The sequence below is a fragment of the Rhea pennata genome, chromosome 3 (assembly GCF_028389875.1).
Source record: "Rhea pennata isolate bPtePen1 chromosome 3, bPtePen1.pri, whole genome shotgun sequence".
NCBI classification, from domain to species: domain Eukaryota; kingdom Metazoa; phylum Chordata; class Aves; order Rheiformes; family Rheidae; genus Rhea; species Rhea pennata.
Window position 1 is genome coordinate 27,507,406 of NC_084665.1, and position 13,020 is coordinate 27,520,425.

A 13,020-nucleotide genomic window follows, 5' to 3' on the forward strand; every position below is an offset into this window, starting at 1 on the left:
GATGGTGCAATTCCTGTGTATTACAAAAGGATAATACTAAAATGGTCTGGCAAATTCTGTTTCTAGCAAGAGGAAAGTGATTTTGGAGGCTGTCTGCAGGCACCTGAGAAGCTTTGCTTTCCCTGAGTATTGTATAGAGGAGAAAAGCTTCCCACGTGCAGGAATGCATGAAAAGTCAAAAAGTGAATTCAGAACCAAAATATCAGCAAATTAAAGAAAATCTGTATTAAATTGTATATATTTAAACATTTTCTTTTAACTGTTTTTTACTTACAATATAATTTTAATACCTAAATTTACATTTGCAGGCAGCGTAGATATGTTTATCTAGAACAGCGTTTGCGATGTCACAAGAAAATATATTTAAGATTGGACAAATGATATATTACATGTAATATAATACAAAGCAGTCATATTACAATCTTGTAATAACCATAAGATGTTACAAAGATCTTAATTAACCAGGAGCCTTTATTTTAGACAGCATTAGCATATATACTATTTGCCTTTATTTGGATGAAACCCCGATTCCAGTAATATTCTTAAACCTGTCTCAGGTAGTCTCTCTACCTCCTACTACAAGGAGACCATTGCTCTTGGAACTGGCTTCTCCAATATAGCGTTGAAAGAATAACGCGACAATTGTTATGTCTCTGCAGTAACAAACTGGAAAAAGTCGAGCCCACAAGTAATTGGAGAGTCCTGTCCGTAGTAATGGTCTAGGCCAAACTTCTAGGACAGCAGTAAATCTAGATCTCTCTGAAAAATCGGGTGACTAGTCGAATAGCTTGTATAGATCACAGCACAGTGAAGCCTCACAAAGAAAAACTGTAATCCTTGTAATGCAATTCCTATTTATGCATGTTGTCTCTGAAAAGCTCTTTTCTGATAAATGTGGACGCCTCATATGCTATTCAAAATCCTGTTCTCCTGTAATGGACCAGCGGAGACGAGCAGCAGGTCATACAGATTACTTACGCAGAAGAAAGCTGTTGGTTTGCTTTACACAGTTCTGCTAAGCAGAGTTGTCCTCAGCAAAGCAATAAACGATAGGCTGTGGTGAATAGCAAGTTGGCTTTTACATTAGTGCCCTCATTCTAGTCATTCTTGCGTACGAAAGACAGAGTTGATCTTGCTTCCTCCCCTCATTCGTTATTATAAGTAAAAAGCATTTCAGCTTAGCTTTGAAAAATGGGAAGAGTGCTACAGCTACCTGCCACAATGAAGCTTTGCATGCAGATGGCCTGAACCAGCCTGGCCTCTGAAATGGAGACTTTGGCTCGAACCGCAGCCCTCCCTACCTGGCCCACCAATAACTGGTGTATGCCTCCTGGAAAGAGTTGCCCATGAGTTTGAACAAATGCCGCAGGAGCTGTGACACAGGAGTATTGCTGGGGAAAGGGCACAAGTCATTAAGAATTAAAACTGCTCCTGAGCTGTACAATGACCGGGCAGCTGCAAGCGTCGCTTCGTTTGAAGACGAGCTGGGAGGAAAGGATGTTCAGAGAAAACGCTCCCCCTTCAGCCACAGCAAAGTTGAGGTTTTGCACAGCTGAATTAAAACGAAACCTGATTCTTAGCTGAGGGACTGCAAGGTTTGGAGTTGGCATTAGGGGAACAGGTATGGGTTTGCTCTCTCTGGCTTCTTCCTCTTCAGCTGAATTTACCTGGCAGCTGCAGAATAATTCGAGATGGTCTTCCTTGACTAGAGGCCACACACCACAGCAAACTCTTTCCATGTTTTATTCCAACTTTATACATAAAAACTATGACTGTGGTTGCAGGGATGCAGCCATATGCTAATTGTACCACCTCAAAAATACAAGTTGCAAGTTTGCAAACTGCTCCTTTCAGGAACTGATTACAACTTACTTGTTGCTGCCTCAAAGTTTGAGGCTTGAAGTACTTGCGGATGAATGGTATCCGTTTGCTAGGATCCTGGAAAACATTCAACATGTTAGTTCTAAATAGCCTCTTTTTTTTTTTTTTTTCCTTTAGAAATAGTTGGGCTTGAATACTCTGGAGAGGCTGAGAGTACATATTTATGTCCAGAATAACTGTAACTGGCACGTGTTCATCGCACTGATTCCACCTACTAAAAGAGGAATCATCTAAGCTTCTGCTAGTTTAAATACAAGGTGAAGTGTAAGCCTACCATGCACTCATTCAGGATATACTGGCTGAATATAACCCTGAGAAACAAAAACCGTAAATCTTACCTTAATGTTGTTTTCATGATATTTATGTAATTTATTAAATTACAATTTTTGCTTAGTACATAAGCTCTCAGTATACGTTTACCTTTTTTCCCCATTATGTACATCTTAAGAACACAGCAGAAATACCATCTCTTAGCACATTAACAAAAAATCACATTATATGAGAATTTTGTCAAAATACTATTATACGAAGTTCTATACAATTCTGGAAATCCTTCTTTGGACTTCTAAGATTTTTACCCCCTTCAAAAAAAAAAGTTTGTCTTAAAAAGTTAAAGTACATAAAGTATGCTGATAAATCAACTTGAGCAACAAATGCTAACTTTTCAATTTCCAATTTTAATTTCAAAATAAGATGGGATGGATCACAGAGTGATGCCAGCCTCCTTTTTTTTTTTTTTTTTTTTTTTTTTTTAAACTAACTCTCTGATAAGGGAACAACATGTGAGTATTGCAAGTCCTGGTGGGGTTATTTCCCTCAGAAGTTATGAATATGGTGTACTCACAGTGTGGATAAGTGTTTTATGCCAAGGTGTACTATGTTGTATACTCACATATATAAAAAAGCGTGTGTAGAAATGTGTATTTTGGTGGTTGATATACAGCTTTTAAAAAGCAGATATTCACAATTCTCAGTTTTTTCATTCCTCTTTGATAGAAGTCCACATCACTTAGAAGCTCAGCTGACCGTTGTGATGGCTGGAGTCTTTCCACCTTCCTCTCCTTCAGCCCCTTCAGCGTCTGCTTCCACCTGATTGAACTTACCAATCTTTTTCAAACTCTCCAAGGTGGACTTGAAAGTGTCTTTCAGGCTGTTCTCTAGAATCCACCCTTCGCTTTCGCATTCGGGGTCTTCGGGATTTGCAATGCTCTCTAGGGAGGTGTGCAACAGCCGCAGGCCGACCATCACGGACATCTGTAAGACGCGATGGAAAAGACAAAGCGAGTCAGGCAAGCCCGTACGTGCTGCTCGGCGCCCTCAGCGGCCCCCGCCATACGTGGAGCCGTGCTCGCTCTGTGCCCCTCCGGCCCTGCAGCCCCGCTTCAGCTTCGCGAGTCGGAGTGCGACTGCTCCTCTGCATCCACCACCCACGCTGGTGCAAAAGATGCCAAACAGCTTCCACCTGGGGGTTGTGAGGCTCCTCCAAATGAGAGGAGGACCAGAAGGAGCGCGAGAGAGGTGGAAGGAAGGAAACTCTTCCCGGCAGGAAAGGAGAACGACTGTCTGAAGGGGATGAGTGCCAGGGGAGCTGTGCTGCGGCAGCTGATTAGCAAACGGTGCGTGCACCAACTTACGAAGGAAATACGATGTACGTGGCTGCTGCAAAGCAGCAGCTTTGTGTGGTCCTGTGCACAAGGGGGCTTTGCACATATTGCTGATTCACGGGGCAGAAGGTTTTTCGTGGTACTACTGATCCTGTGCTCTATATGCTCGTAAAGCTGTTAACATGCACAACATTGTCCTCTGCCAAATCCACTTATTTTAATTCTAAATATTTTTATTTCATATTGACCTTAATATGTTTGGCAAGTACATTAATCTGATCAAGGAGATATTTATGAACCAGCATCAGGACAGAGTAGCATTATCATCTGGGCCATCAGCTTGTCCAGTTCAAGTTCTGTTTTTGCTCTTACTTAGATATGTGCAAATAATGAAATCAAGGCAGGAGGTGATCTGTGTCTGTTACTAGTTATATCTGAAACAATTTTCTATTTGTGATAAAGCATTTACCAATCCCAGCAGCCTTGACTGAGACTTTCTCTACTGTATTATGGAGCTGTAACATCCTGGACACCAGCAGCACCCCCAAACCTGCCTCCAGAGAGTGAATGTTTTTAACCGTTCTTCCGTCTTCTAACGTTGTTCAGAACAATCTGACTTCCATCCGTGTGACACTTAGGAAGAAGAATGGATACTCTGTGAGCTAGGTAAAGGAGGACAAAACGGCTGCCGGAAGAACCAGCTCGGTGAAATGATCGAGCAGGTGGTCTACAACCACGATGGGGAAGAAACAGGATTAGTTCAGTCTTTCGTGTGTCTGGCAGAGCTAAGATCTAGACCACTTATTCTCATTAATAGCTTCACAGGATTTGTTCTGTAAATGTTAACTCCGTTATCCTAGACAAATTCTCAAGGAAGTGATTACTTCCGGTCTTTCTAAACCCTAACAGCTAAAGAGGTTGCCGTCCCTGGGTGTTACTTGCCGGGCAGTCCAGCCAAGGCTGATGCCAGTGAGGCCCTTGGAGAGCAGCCAAGGGAGAAAGCTTGTGAACTTTTGTGTGCGACTGCAGCATTGGGCAGCCAGGCACATCTGACGTTGGGATTCAGCCACTTAGCATGTCCAACTGCAAAATTCCTACTTCGATTTTGGACTCCTTTAAAAGACAGGACTTGTCAAATATGTACTTCTTCAGACCATTCATTAGCCTCTCTGCCCTGTCATCCTGCTTATGTATCATCAGTGTCTCCAGACTCTTGGAAGACTAAAGCTACCTTTGGTTACATGTCAAATTCTCAGCTTTTCCCCTTTCACTCAAGATCAGAAAGGGAGAAATATTGGTCAAAGAAACACACTTCATCAAGTATTTATTTAGCCAGAAGCAGCTTCTGTGTCTTGTTTGACATGGGAATGTGTGACCTGTCACTATTTGATCTTTTAGAAAGCTCCTAATGGCCCTGAGTCTGGAAATAATCTCATGTTTTTGTGACTTTACCATGTTCTATGAAGACTTAAATCAATTGACACACCATTCTATAAAGGCCATAAGAAGTCATAAATCATCTAATAGTAGTCTTAGTATTTACTAGGGTGGCTTGACAGCCTGCTTCCATCCGAGCCCTGGTTTTGGACTGTCAGTTGTAGGACTAGCATCATTCCTATTAATGGTTGTTGCAGGTAAACGATGGGAGAGACTAGGATCCAACAGGATCAGATCCAAAAGATTGCTATCTGCCTGTGCTACCTCACTGCATGTCAGCAGGGGCTTTTGTGACTGACTTGCCAAGTCCCACTCTTTCTTTGACAGCAAAATTAGTTGTCCTTGCAAGCATCTTAAACTGCTGGAAGTTGCTAAATATGGTCTTACTTTCAATATGGACGATGCTTGTGTGGAAAGATGCAGTTGACCTAACCTCAGATGAGAGTCTGTGACACTTTCTCTCAATAAAATACTTCCTTTAAAAAAAAAAAAAAAAAAAAAAAAAAAAAAAAAGTTCTGCTCATAAAGGCTTTGAGCCACAGGATTAAGAGGCAGTGCAAAACGGACGTTCTCGTAAGTGAGCCTGCCTTCTCCGATGGATGAGAATCCAGAAAGCTGGAGATGAGTATCTGGTAAATTAATCTATCATCGCCTGCACAGAGCCTTGAATCACAAGTTTCGCTAAAGTTTTACCATCATTATTTGGTAAATGATGTATCCAGAAGCCCTAATGCAGGAAGTTTTTAATAGTACCACCTATTACTGTGTGCAAGTCTTGGCCAGGACAGTTAAGAGCTGCATGCTGTGCATAGGTCATGTTATCAAATAAAATATGAGAGGCAGCTGTCACTGTCTGCTACTTCAGAAATGTCTGAAGCACGTTTCGGCTTTGCAGAGATGCTGCAAGCTATAGACCCGTGCTTAATAGCAATCCAGTAGGAAAGCATGGGTTGTCAGAAAGCCAGGGTGGTTTCATTTATTTCCCCTGGACAACGGACAAACTGCCATAAAAAATTCTTGTCATTTTAACAGCAGCTTTAAAGTCGCAGGAAGAACAAGTCTGCAGTGCTTCACTGGAGCTGGACAGGCTGGACAGGGCCAGGCTGAGCCGGTGCAGCCGCCCCCACGGCGCGCTCTGCCTCTCGTTCACCTGCGGCAGAACGAACTTCCCGCCGTGCCGGGTGGTCCCTGCTCCTCTGCTATGAGTATGTGACTCCACAGGGGAACACAGGACAGCTCAGCTACCTCGGCTTGTGAGGTTACTCAGTGAAAAAGGCTTTTTTTTTCCATTCCATACTTCTGTAATCCTCCCCCCCCCCTTTTTTTAACTCACAGTATTGACTAATAGCTTAACTGATTGAACCTCTGAAATTCTCCTTCACAGCAGTGAGCTGTGCTTTCATACCCTTCTTGCTAGACTTCTGTAATACGCTGCTCGTGGACTGGTTTTCAGGATTATCAGGAGCCCACTTCTATGCTGTTGAATGCAGCTGGGAGTTTGCTTTCCAGCGCACAGCGTAGCATATTGTACTGGCACTTACTTGCTTTGGGTCCCCAACTTTCAGAGTTCAGTTTGGGGTTCACTCTGTTACGCCCAGCATGAGATGAATCTCACGGTCTCAGCCATCGCAGTGACTGTGATCTGTTGAGCTCTGCGTTATTATATTACTCTAAGAATTTAGAGTATCTTCGAAATCAGCTGTTGCCCTCCTTCCTGGAGGTCCTTACTTTTAAAATGCTTTGCTCAGGGCAACTTTGAATCCCCAAATTTCCTCTTTTCAGTGGCTGGAGCAGGTTAAAGAGGCAGCCAACCTTGCTCTGCTTAAGCTTCAAAAGCAAAGTCCATCTGTTTGCCAGGGTTTAGCCTGAGGCGGCTTAGCTAGAGCATGGTGTGATCTTTTTTTGTCACCCCGATGACTGACTGTCAGTCATCCTGGGAAGCCTACTGTTTTTGTTAGTAAGAGCAGCATGTAGGTGATAATGCATTCCCAGGAAATGTGTCATTCTGCATATTTTCAAATAGATGTTTTAGTACTTCAAAATATGTTCATTCTTCCGTGCATCTAATGCAGAAGCTTTAAATCCAAATGGCCTTCCCTGAGATCTCCCACTTGGCATATTGCGCTTTCTGTGGTTCAAAGTACAGCTATGATTAGCATTTTTCTCTGTGTTTTGTACCACTTCCCAGATACCAATATAACTAACCTAACTGCAAGAGTCCTCTGCAGGCCCCAAAAGTGGTTTTACCAAGGTGCTGCTGTAGTTGAGTTCACACTGGTTCCAGATGCAAAGTGAAACAGGAAGCTACTTTGCTAGCATTTTTTTTAACTTCTCAGCAAGCCAGTCAAAGAGAAAATAAAACAAGAAGTGTGAAGTCAGTACGCTAACTCCCCGTTGTATCATACGGTGGCAAGGGTGAAGTTTTACCTTAGCCAGGGGTCTAGACCTCTGCTGCACTACTACTCAGGATTAAATTTTTTCCTATTCTGACTAGAATTTAAAGAAAATGGTGATATTCCAAAGCAGGCTAAGTTAACATCTGTTTCCTGCTTTGCTTTCTCTCTTCAAAGTCACTCTTTAAAAGCAGAGGGAGTTAGAGATCCAGTTTGGACTCTTTGTTGCAGAATGTCAGGCCAATTATAAATATTCCAGGAATCCAATTAATATAGCTCAGGTCTGCAAATGCTTGTAGTATGTCTTTAAAGCTCTGCCCTGAGAGTTCTCTGAAAGCCTGAAAAAAAATCTCAACGTTTATTTAAAAAAAGAAGATGGTATTTCACATTACTTCACAGGTTGAAAAACTTGAAAGTATTGCCAAGGCATACTTTGAGGAGTTGTAAATAAAATATAGTACTTCTATAGTACTTCTGCAAGTAATATGAATGTTACTATATCATTGTTATCAACATTCCACAACTAGGTACCGAGTCATGAGTTTTTGCAGCTGGCATTAGTATTTCTGTGTAATTTTCCCCTAAGTTTTTGAATATCTTTCCAATTTTATCCAGCTGAAACACCCATTTCTTCAAGATCTCTTCATTAAGATTTGTGTTGAGATACCTGCTGCCGCCTGTTCTTTGTTTTCTTACCAAGTAATATTTCTCAGCCTGGCATAGTGGTTATTTTTAGAATAATGCAACATGAAGCAACTTTGTGATAGTTTGTTTTCCCGCGTGGTTTGCAAATATTTGGATGAGTGTCTATTTTTTAAAAAGTGTGCTCATTCCAGGAAGGATGTAGACCAGGGCTTGTATCAAAAATGTAATGCATTTTTTTTAAAAGTTTAGATAAATGCAAGTTTAAAAAAAAGCAGGCTCAATTATTTAAAATTGACAATGCCGTTTGGCAGCAGCCATCTCCGCTGTAATAAACAGCCTGCTTCCCTCCATATCCCGCAGCGATGTGCAGCCCGGCAGGGCTGCCCTGCCTCTGCAGCCACCAACTCACGCTCCAGCCCTCGTGCCACCTCCAGCCCACACTCCTCTCTCATTCCCCCAACTAAACACAACAGCTAGCAAATTGGCAGAGACCCAAAGGCACGTTTTTCTCACATTGAATAAACAGTTTTTTTAGCAGCAAAGCTGCACTTCAGGTTATGGGCCCCACACATACTTGCAGTACTTGCACCTTTTAGGCATACACACTGGGGTTTCTGGAAGAAGAATAAATAAAAACTGATTCATAAAATGCTTCACCTAGGCTACTTCTAGGGACCAAAAATGTTTATGGGTCTGAACAAATGCTTAAAACAAATATTGATCTGAAACTGGACATTACCCATAGCTCTAGGTCTCTGGTTTATCACCACATAAAACTCTAATCCCATTTCCTGGGCCATAATATAAAGCCATCTCTTTCTGATGTACAGTTTTGAGTAGTTTTTGTTCTTCACTAACAGTGACACATGTAAAAGCAGTGCAGCTAGGTAGCTGAACTCTCTCACCCTCTCCTCCCTACTCAGCACTCTTGCATTTTGCACAAAATCCGGTATTAACGCTGGTCCCTTTCTTCTGTTGCTGTTGGGATATCCTAGGCTCTGGCAGGACTGCTATGAAGGGGGACTCTGTAAGTTAAACACCCCCTGCTCTCTCTCCAGCCTAGGACCTTTTGGGGTTATTTATTTTAAATAGGTTTTTAACTCAGCAGTATACTTTGGAAAATGCTCTGTTTTCCTGGGACTGGAGCATTAGCAAAGCAGCGGGAGGTGGAGGAGCTGTGGTGCTGACAGGTTACCTCGAAAAGCCAGACGAGGAGGACAACAGCGCCCATGGAGCTCATCATGCTGCTATAGTAGTGCAGGAGGGCCTCCCTGCAGCCGCGGCCCCAGAGGTTGAGCTCCTCTGTTTGGTAGTCGTAGCTGTAGTGAGCCGAGTTGTTGGTGATCTGGTACTGGATGCAGGGTCTCGGGGAGCTGGGGTTGCAGCAGCTGAAAGGGACGCCGTCTACCAGGTACCTCCCATCCACGTTGCTTTTGATGCGACTGTACACAGGCAAGGGCAGAAGGAAGGATGAACACACTCATGCGCACACACACACACATAGATACACTGGAGAAAATTCAAACGAGAAAGGAAAGCAAAGGTAACAGATTTTCCACCGTGCTTCCCGGCCATGGGATTTACTTGTATCCCCTGTTTATATAGTGGCATTCTTCCCAGATGTTTTCCCTTTCTGAAATCCTTTTCTATGTCAAGGCTAAATAAAATCTACAATTAACTCCGCATTATTGGAAATGCACCCTCTCTAGTCACTTCTTCAATAAAACTAATTTTTAAGAAAAGTAAATGGTAGAGAGAAATTTCATGAAGGGCAATCAGAAAAGAGTGAGCATAGAATAATTAAGGTTGAAGCAATTGCTGGCAGCTATCTGGCCTATCTAAATGCCAGATGCAGTCCAGTATCTATCACTAGATGTACAGTGTGCCCCAAGTTGGGTCTAATTCCCACTGATGTATATGATAAGTGTTTTATACACTTCAGAGAGGTTGGATCAGGCCTTTACTTTACAGTAATATAAAAATCACATCATAGAGGATGGACTCTCACCTTCCCTGGAATTAAGGAGACCTTTGCTATTGAGTTCAAAGGGGCCAGATTATCACACCATTTGTGTGAGCAGAGACTGTAACACTCTGCAGTTCAGACCTTGAATTTACTGAATAATGTCCATTTCTGATGCCCTATTTACTGTCACAATAGTACAAAGAACTCACCAGGCATCTGCAGTCCTACACACGACATCGTTTGCTAAGGATAATATAACCTTTTTTTTCTCTCTGTGCTTTGTCCTTCTACTGCTGCTGGATTAAGTTTCAGCTTTCAAATCTTCATATAATGCTGGCAAGGTGAACTTCTTATTGTGTTTTCAAGCAGCTATTTATACCCAGGGGCATACCTTCACAGTGCAAATACTTGAGTGTATTTGTTGTAAAACTGTAGCGCAATAATTTAACCCTGTAATAGCCTTCATGGCAGCGTCCTAGTTCCGAATTATAAAAATAATCAGACCAACCAACTAGCCAAAACAGTATGCACAGAGACACAAATGAAATACCATTTACACAGTTAGGCAGGGATCTTACAAGATACACAGAGCTTTATTCAAAATCACTTCAGATATTTTTAATGTATGCAGTGTAGTTTAAAACCAGACTGCTTCTAGTTTACAATATTCGTTGTGCATCCAGAGCACAAACCTAACAAATGATGTTCTCAAAGCATTCTCAGTAAAGATCTCTTCCTCAAATGCTAATTTCTGAGAAAGTTGCAAGTATTTATGCTCAATGCTCACTTTATTTTTTTCAAAAGTTTTTTTGTTCTCATGTACATTTTTTTTTTACTTGTGCTTACTGTGCCTGACCTCATTTTGAGATTAATAACTTTTCAAGCACTGACATCAGAGCCATTAAGGTGTTTCTGGTCAACAATCTGTTATAGCTCATATAGAAGAAATAGTGACATTTTCATATGAGGTTTTTTAAAAAATAAGCACAAGCAGACATTTCCATTCATGTAGGAGAATGTAAAATGCATCTGCCGATGTTGGCAGCCCAATGTTGTCATAATGCTGAAGCAATCCATTAAGTGAATTTAAAATTCCAAATCTTAAGAATTTAAAATGCATGAGTTATTGGTAAAATGTTACTGTTTCTGTTTATTTCTATTAGACTGATTAATTGCCAAGATCTGAAGTGGAGTTTTAAATATGGTATCAACAGCATATATCCAGGGGACCCATTTTGCTAACTCAATATGTCCAACTGAAATCTGCTTTAAGAGTAGTGAGATTTTGATACTTTGCTGTTAGCCAGACACTTGATTTTGGGAGTAGGTATACATGGTTCAATATAATGAATTTGTAAAGAAGCAAAGATAGATAGAAAAAGCAATTTTAAAGTCTGCTCACCTTACTTTACGTATGAGTGGGAATCATATTTTGCTGCTTTAGATTTTATGCTGTTCTGGGTAATGTAAGAGGAATTTTTCAGAAGAGAAAGTAATCTATCTGAATGCTTGGAATCCTTATTAAAGCAAGAGCAGGGAGAAACAAAAAACAAACACATTTTACACGAAACCCCCTCCAGCCAGTGTGTGTTGCAATGCAGGTTTCTTTAGCATAACACTGACCAAATAATGATCCTACGCAATACAAATGCCAGTCACTTACTCTTTCACTTCTTTTGAGCTGAAGTCCAGGTACCTGTTGCTGATCCACTGAATTTCAAACCAATCTCTGAAGCCGTTGTTTCCACAGCATTTGAACTCAATTTGGAGCATGTCAATTGTCTTCTTCATGAAGCACCTTCCCGGGGTGTCCGTGTCCCTGTAGAACTTCATGCTGTTCTTGAGCCCGTGAGCCAGGGTGCTCTCCAGAGAGCCTCGCATGAGAAAGCAAATCAGAGCCACAAAAAAAATTAGGATGTTAAAAAAGAAACACAATGCCAAGTAAGGTTTCAGCAAAGGCTTCCACTTGGCAAATTTAGTGGGATCCAGAGAATCGTAACAAATTTTTCCAGCAAAACCATTGAAGGCGCAGGATAATATACCCATCAATATCAAAGAATTGGGCACAAAATGGCTTTCAGCATTGTCCATCACTTCGCTTCGCTTGCGGAGTTCGATTTTGAGGAACAGTCCCATGCTAAAAACAGTGATTCCAGCAAACACGGAAAACCAGTTCATGAGCCATAGTCCCTGAGCTAGTTTTACTCGTTTCTTCTGGTTGAATTTGACCTTCAACAGTGCCATCTTCGTAATGTGAGGTGCTGAAAGTTTTCACCGTTTTTCAGTGCAAGCAATTCTAGAAAGAACCATTCAGGCATTTAAAAAGACTCTGAATGGCATAGTATGAAGTGAGCTACTGCTTGGTCCTTCCATCCTGGGCTCCCCAAGTTAAGTTTCAAGCTGGTAAATATTCAAAGATCCAAATTAACAATTTCACATTAGTAAGAATAATTGGCAATTAGGACCTACAACTATTTCTGGTGGTTCCTTCCAAGCAAAGGAGAAACAGTCTCAAGGTTTCAAATGATTTGATCTGGATCTGCAAGACGTCATTCTAATACCTTTAATCGTTTGATCCAATTTAGAGAAATGTCTGTCAACAGATGAGTGGAAATAATCCCTCATTTTACTATTTAGTAGATTTGTTCTTTCTTATGATAGGCTACTTGGTAGAATGTGAAAACGCAGCGATATAAAAAGAACTTTCTTACCAGAAGAATACGGATTCTTTGGTGAAGAAGGAAGAAGGCTCCTAGATTTTTTTTTTTTTTTAAGGCTGCTTGAATACAGAAACACATTTCTTCTATGTGATCCTGGTTTATTCATATCTACAGCCAGGAACACCGTTCCAGTCCTTATCCTTCTCTGTTTACCCTAGATGACATCCTGTGGCTTATGTGTTCTGGAAGCAGATAAGCGTGTAGTTTATAGTGACCTAAAAAAACCTAAGCTTGCTATTTTCTATTTACTTTCAGGGTCTGTACAATCTCCAAGCCTTCACAAAAGAGGAGAAATGAAAGCTCAACTTGATAAATAAACCACAACCTAAAATCTAGAAATGCTTTTTTTCCAAAAGGAGTTGACATGAGCAGCT

The 13,020-nt window shown here is 41.3% G+C and overlaps 1 protein-coding gene across 3 annotated transcripts; it reads right to left on the minus strand.

Moving 5' to 3' along the window:
• Positions 1–312: 312 nt before the first annotated feature.
• On the minus strand, positions 313–12,692 carry PRPH2 (peripherin 2). Of its 3 annotated transcripts, XR_009958084.1 has the most exons (4): positions 11,590–12,692; positions 9,156–9,402; positions 2,774–3,135; positions 313–1,938 (listed from the first exon to the last, which is right to left on the minus strand). XR_009958084.1 is itself a non-coding variant. In XM_062573586.1 (3 exons), the coding sequence occupies exons 1-3, from the start codon at positions 12,168–12,170 to the stop codon at positions 2,899–2,901; spliced, it is 1,065 nt and encodes a 354-aa protein (XP_062429570.1). In that variant the 5' UTR covers positions 12,171–12,692; the 3' UTR covers positions 2,611–2,898. The 3 variants fall into 3 exon arrangements, 2 of the variants coding, with proteins under 2 accessions (XP_062429570.1, XP_062429571.1); XM_062573586.1 differs by lacking the exon at positions 313–1,938 and having other exon boundaries at positions 2,611–3,135; XM_062573587.1 differs by lacking the exons at positions 313–1,938; positions 2,774–3,135 and adding an exon at positions 4,002–4,118.
• Positions 12,693–13,020: the final 328 nt, after the last annotated feature.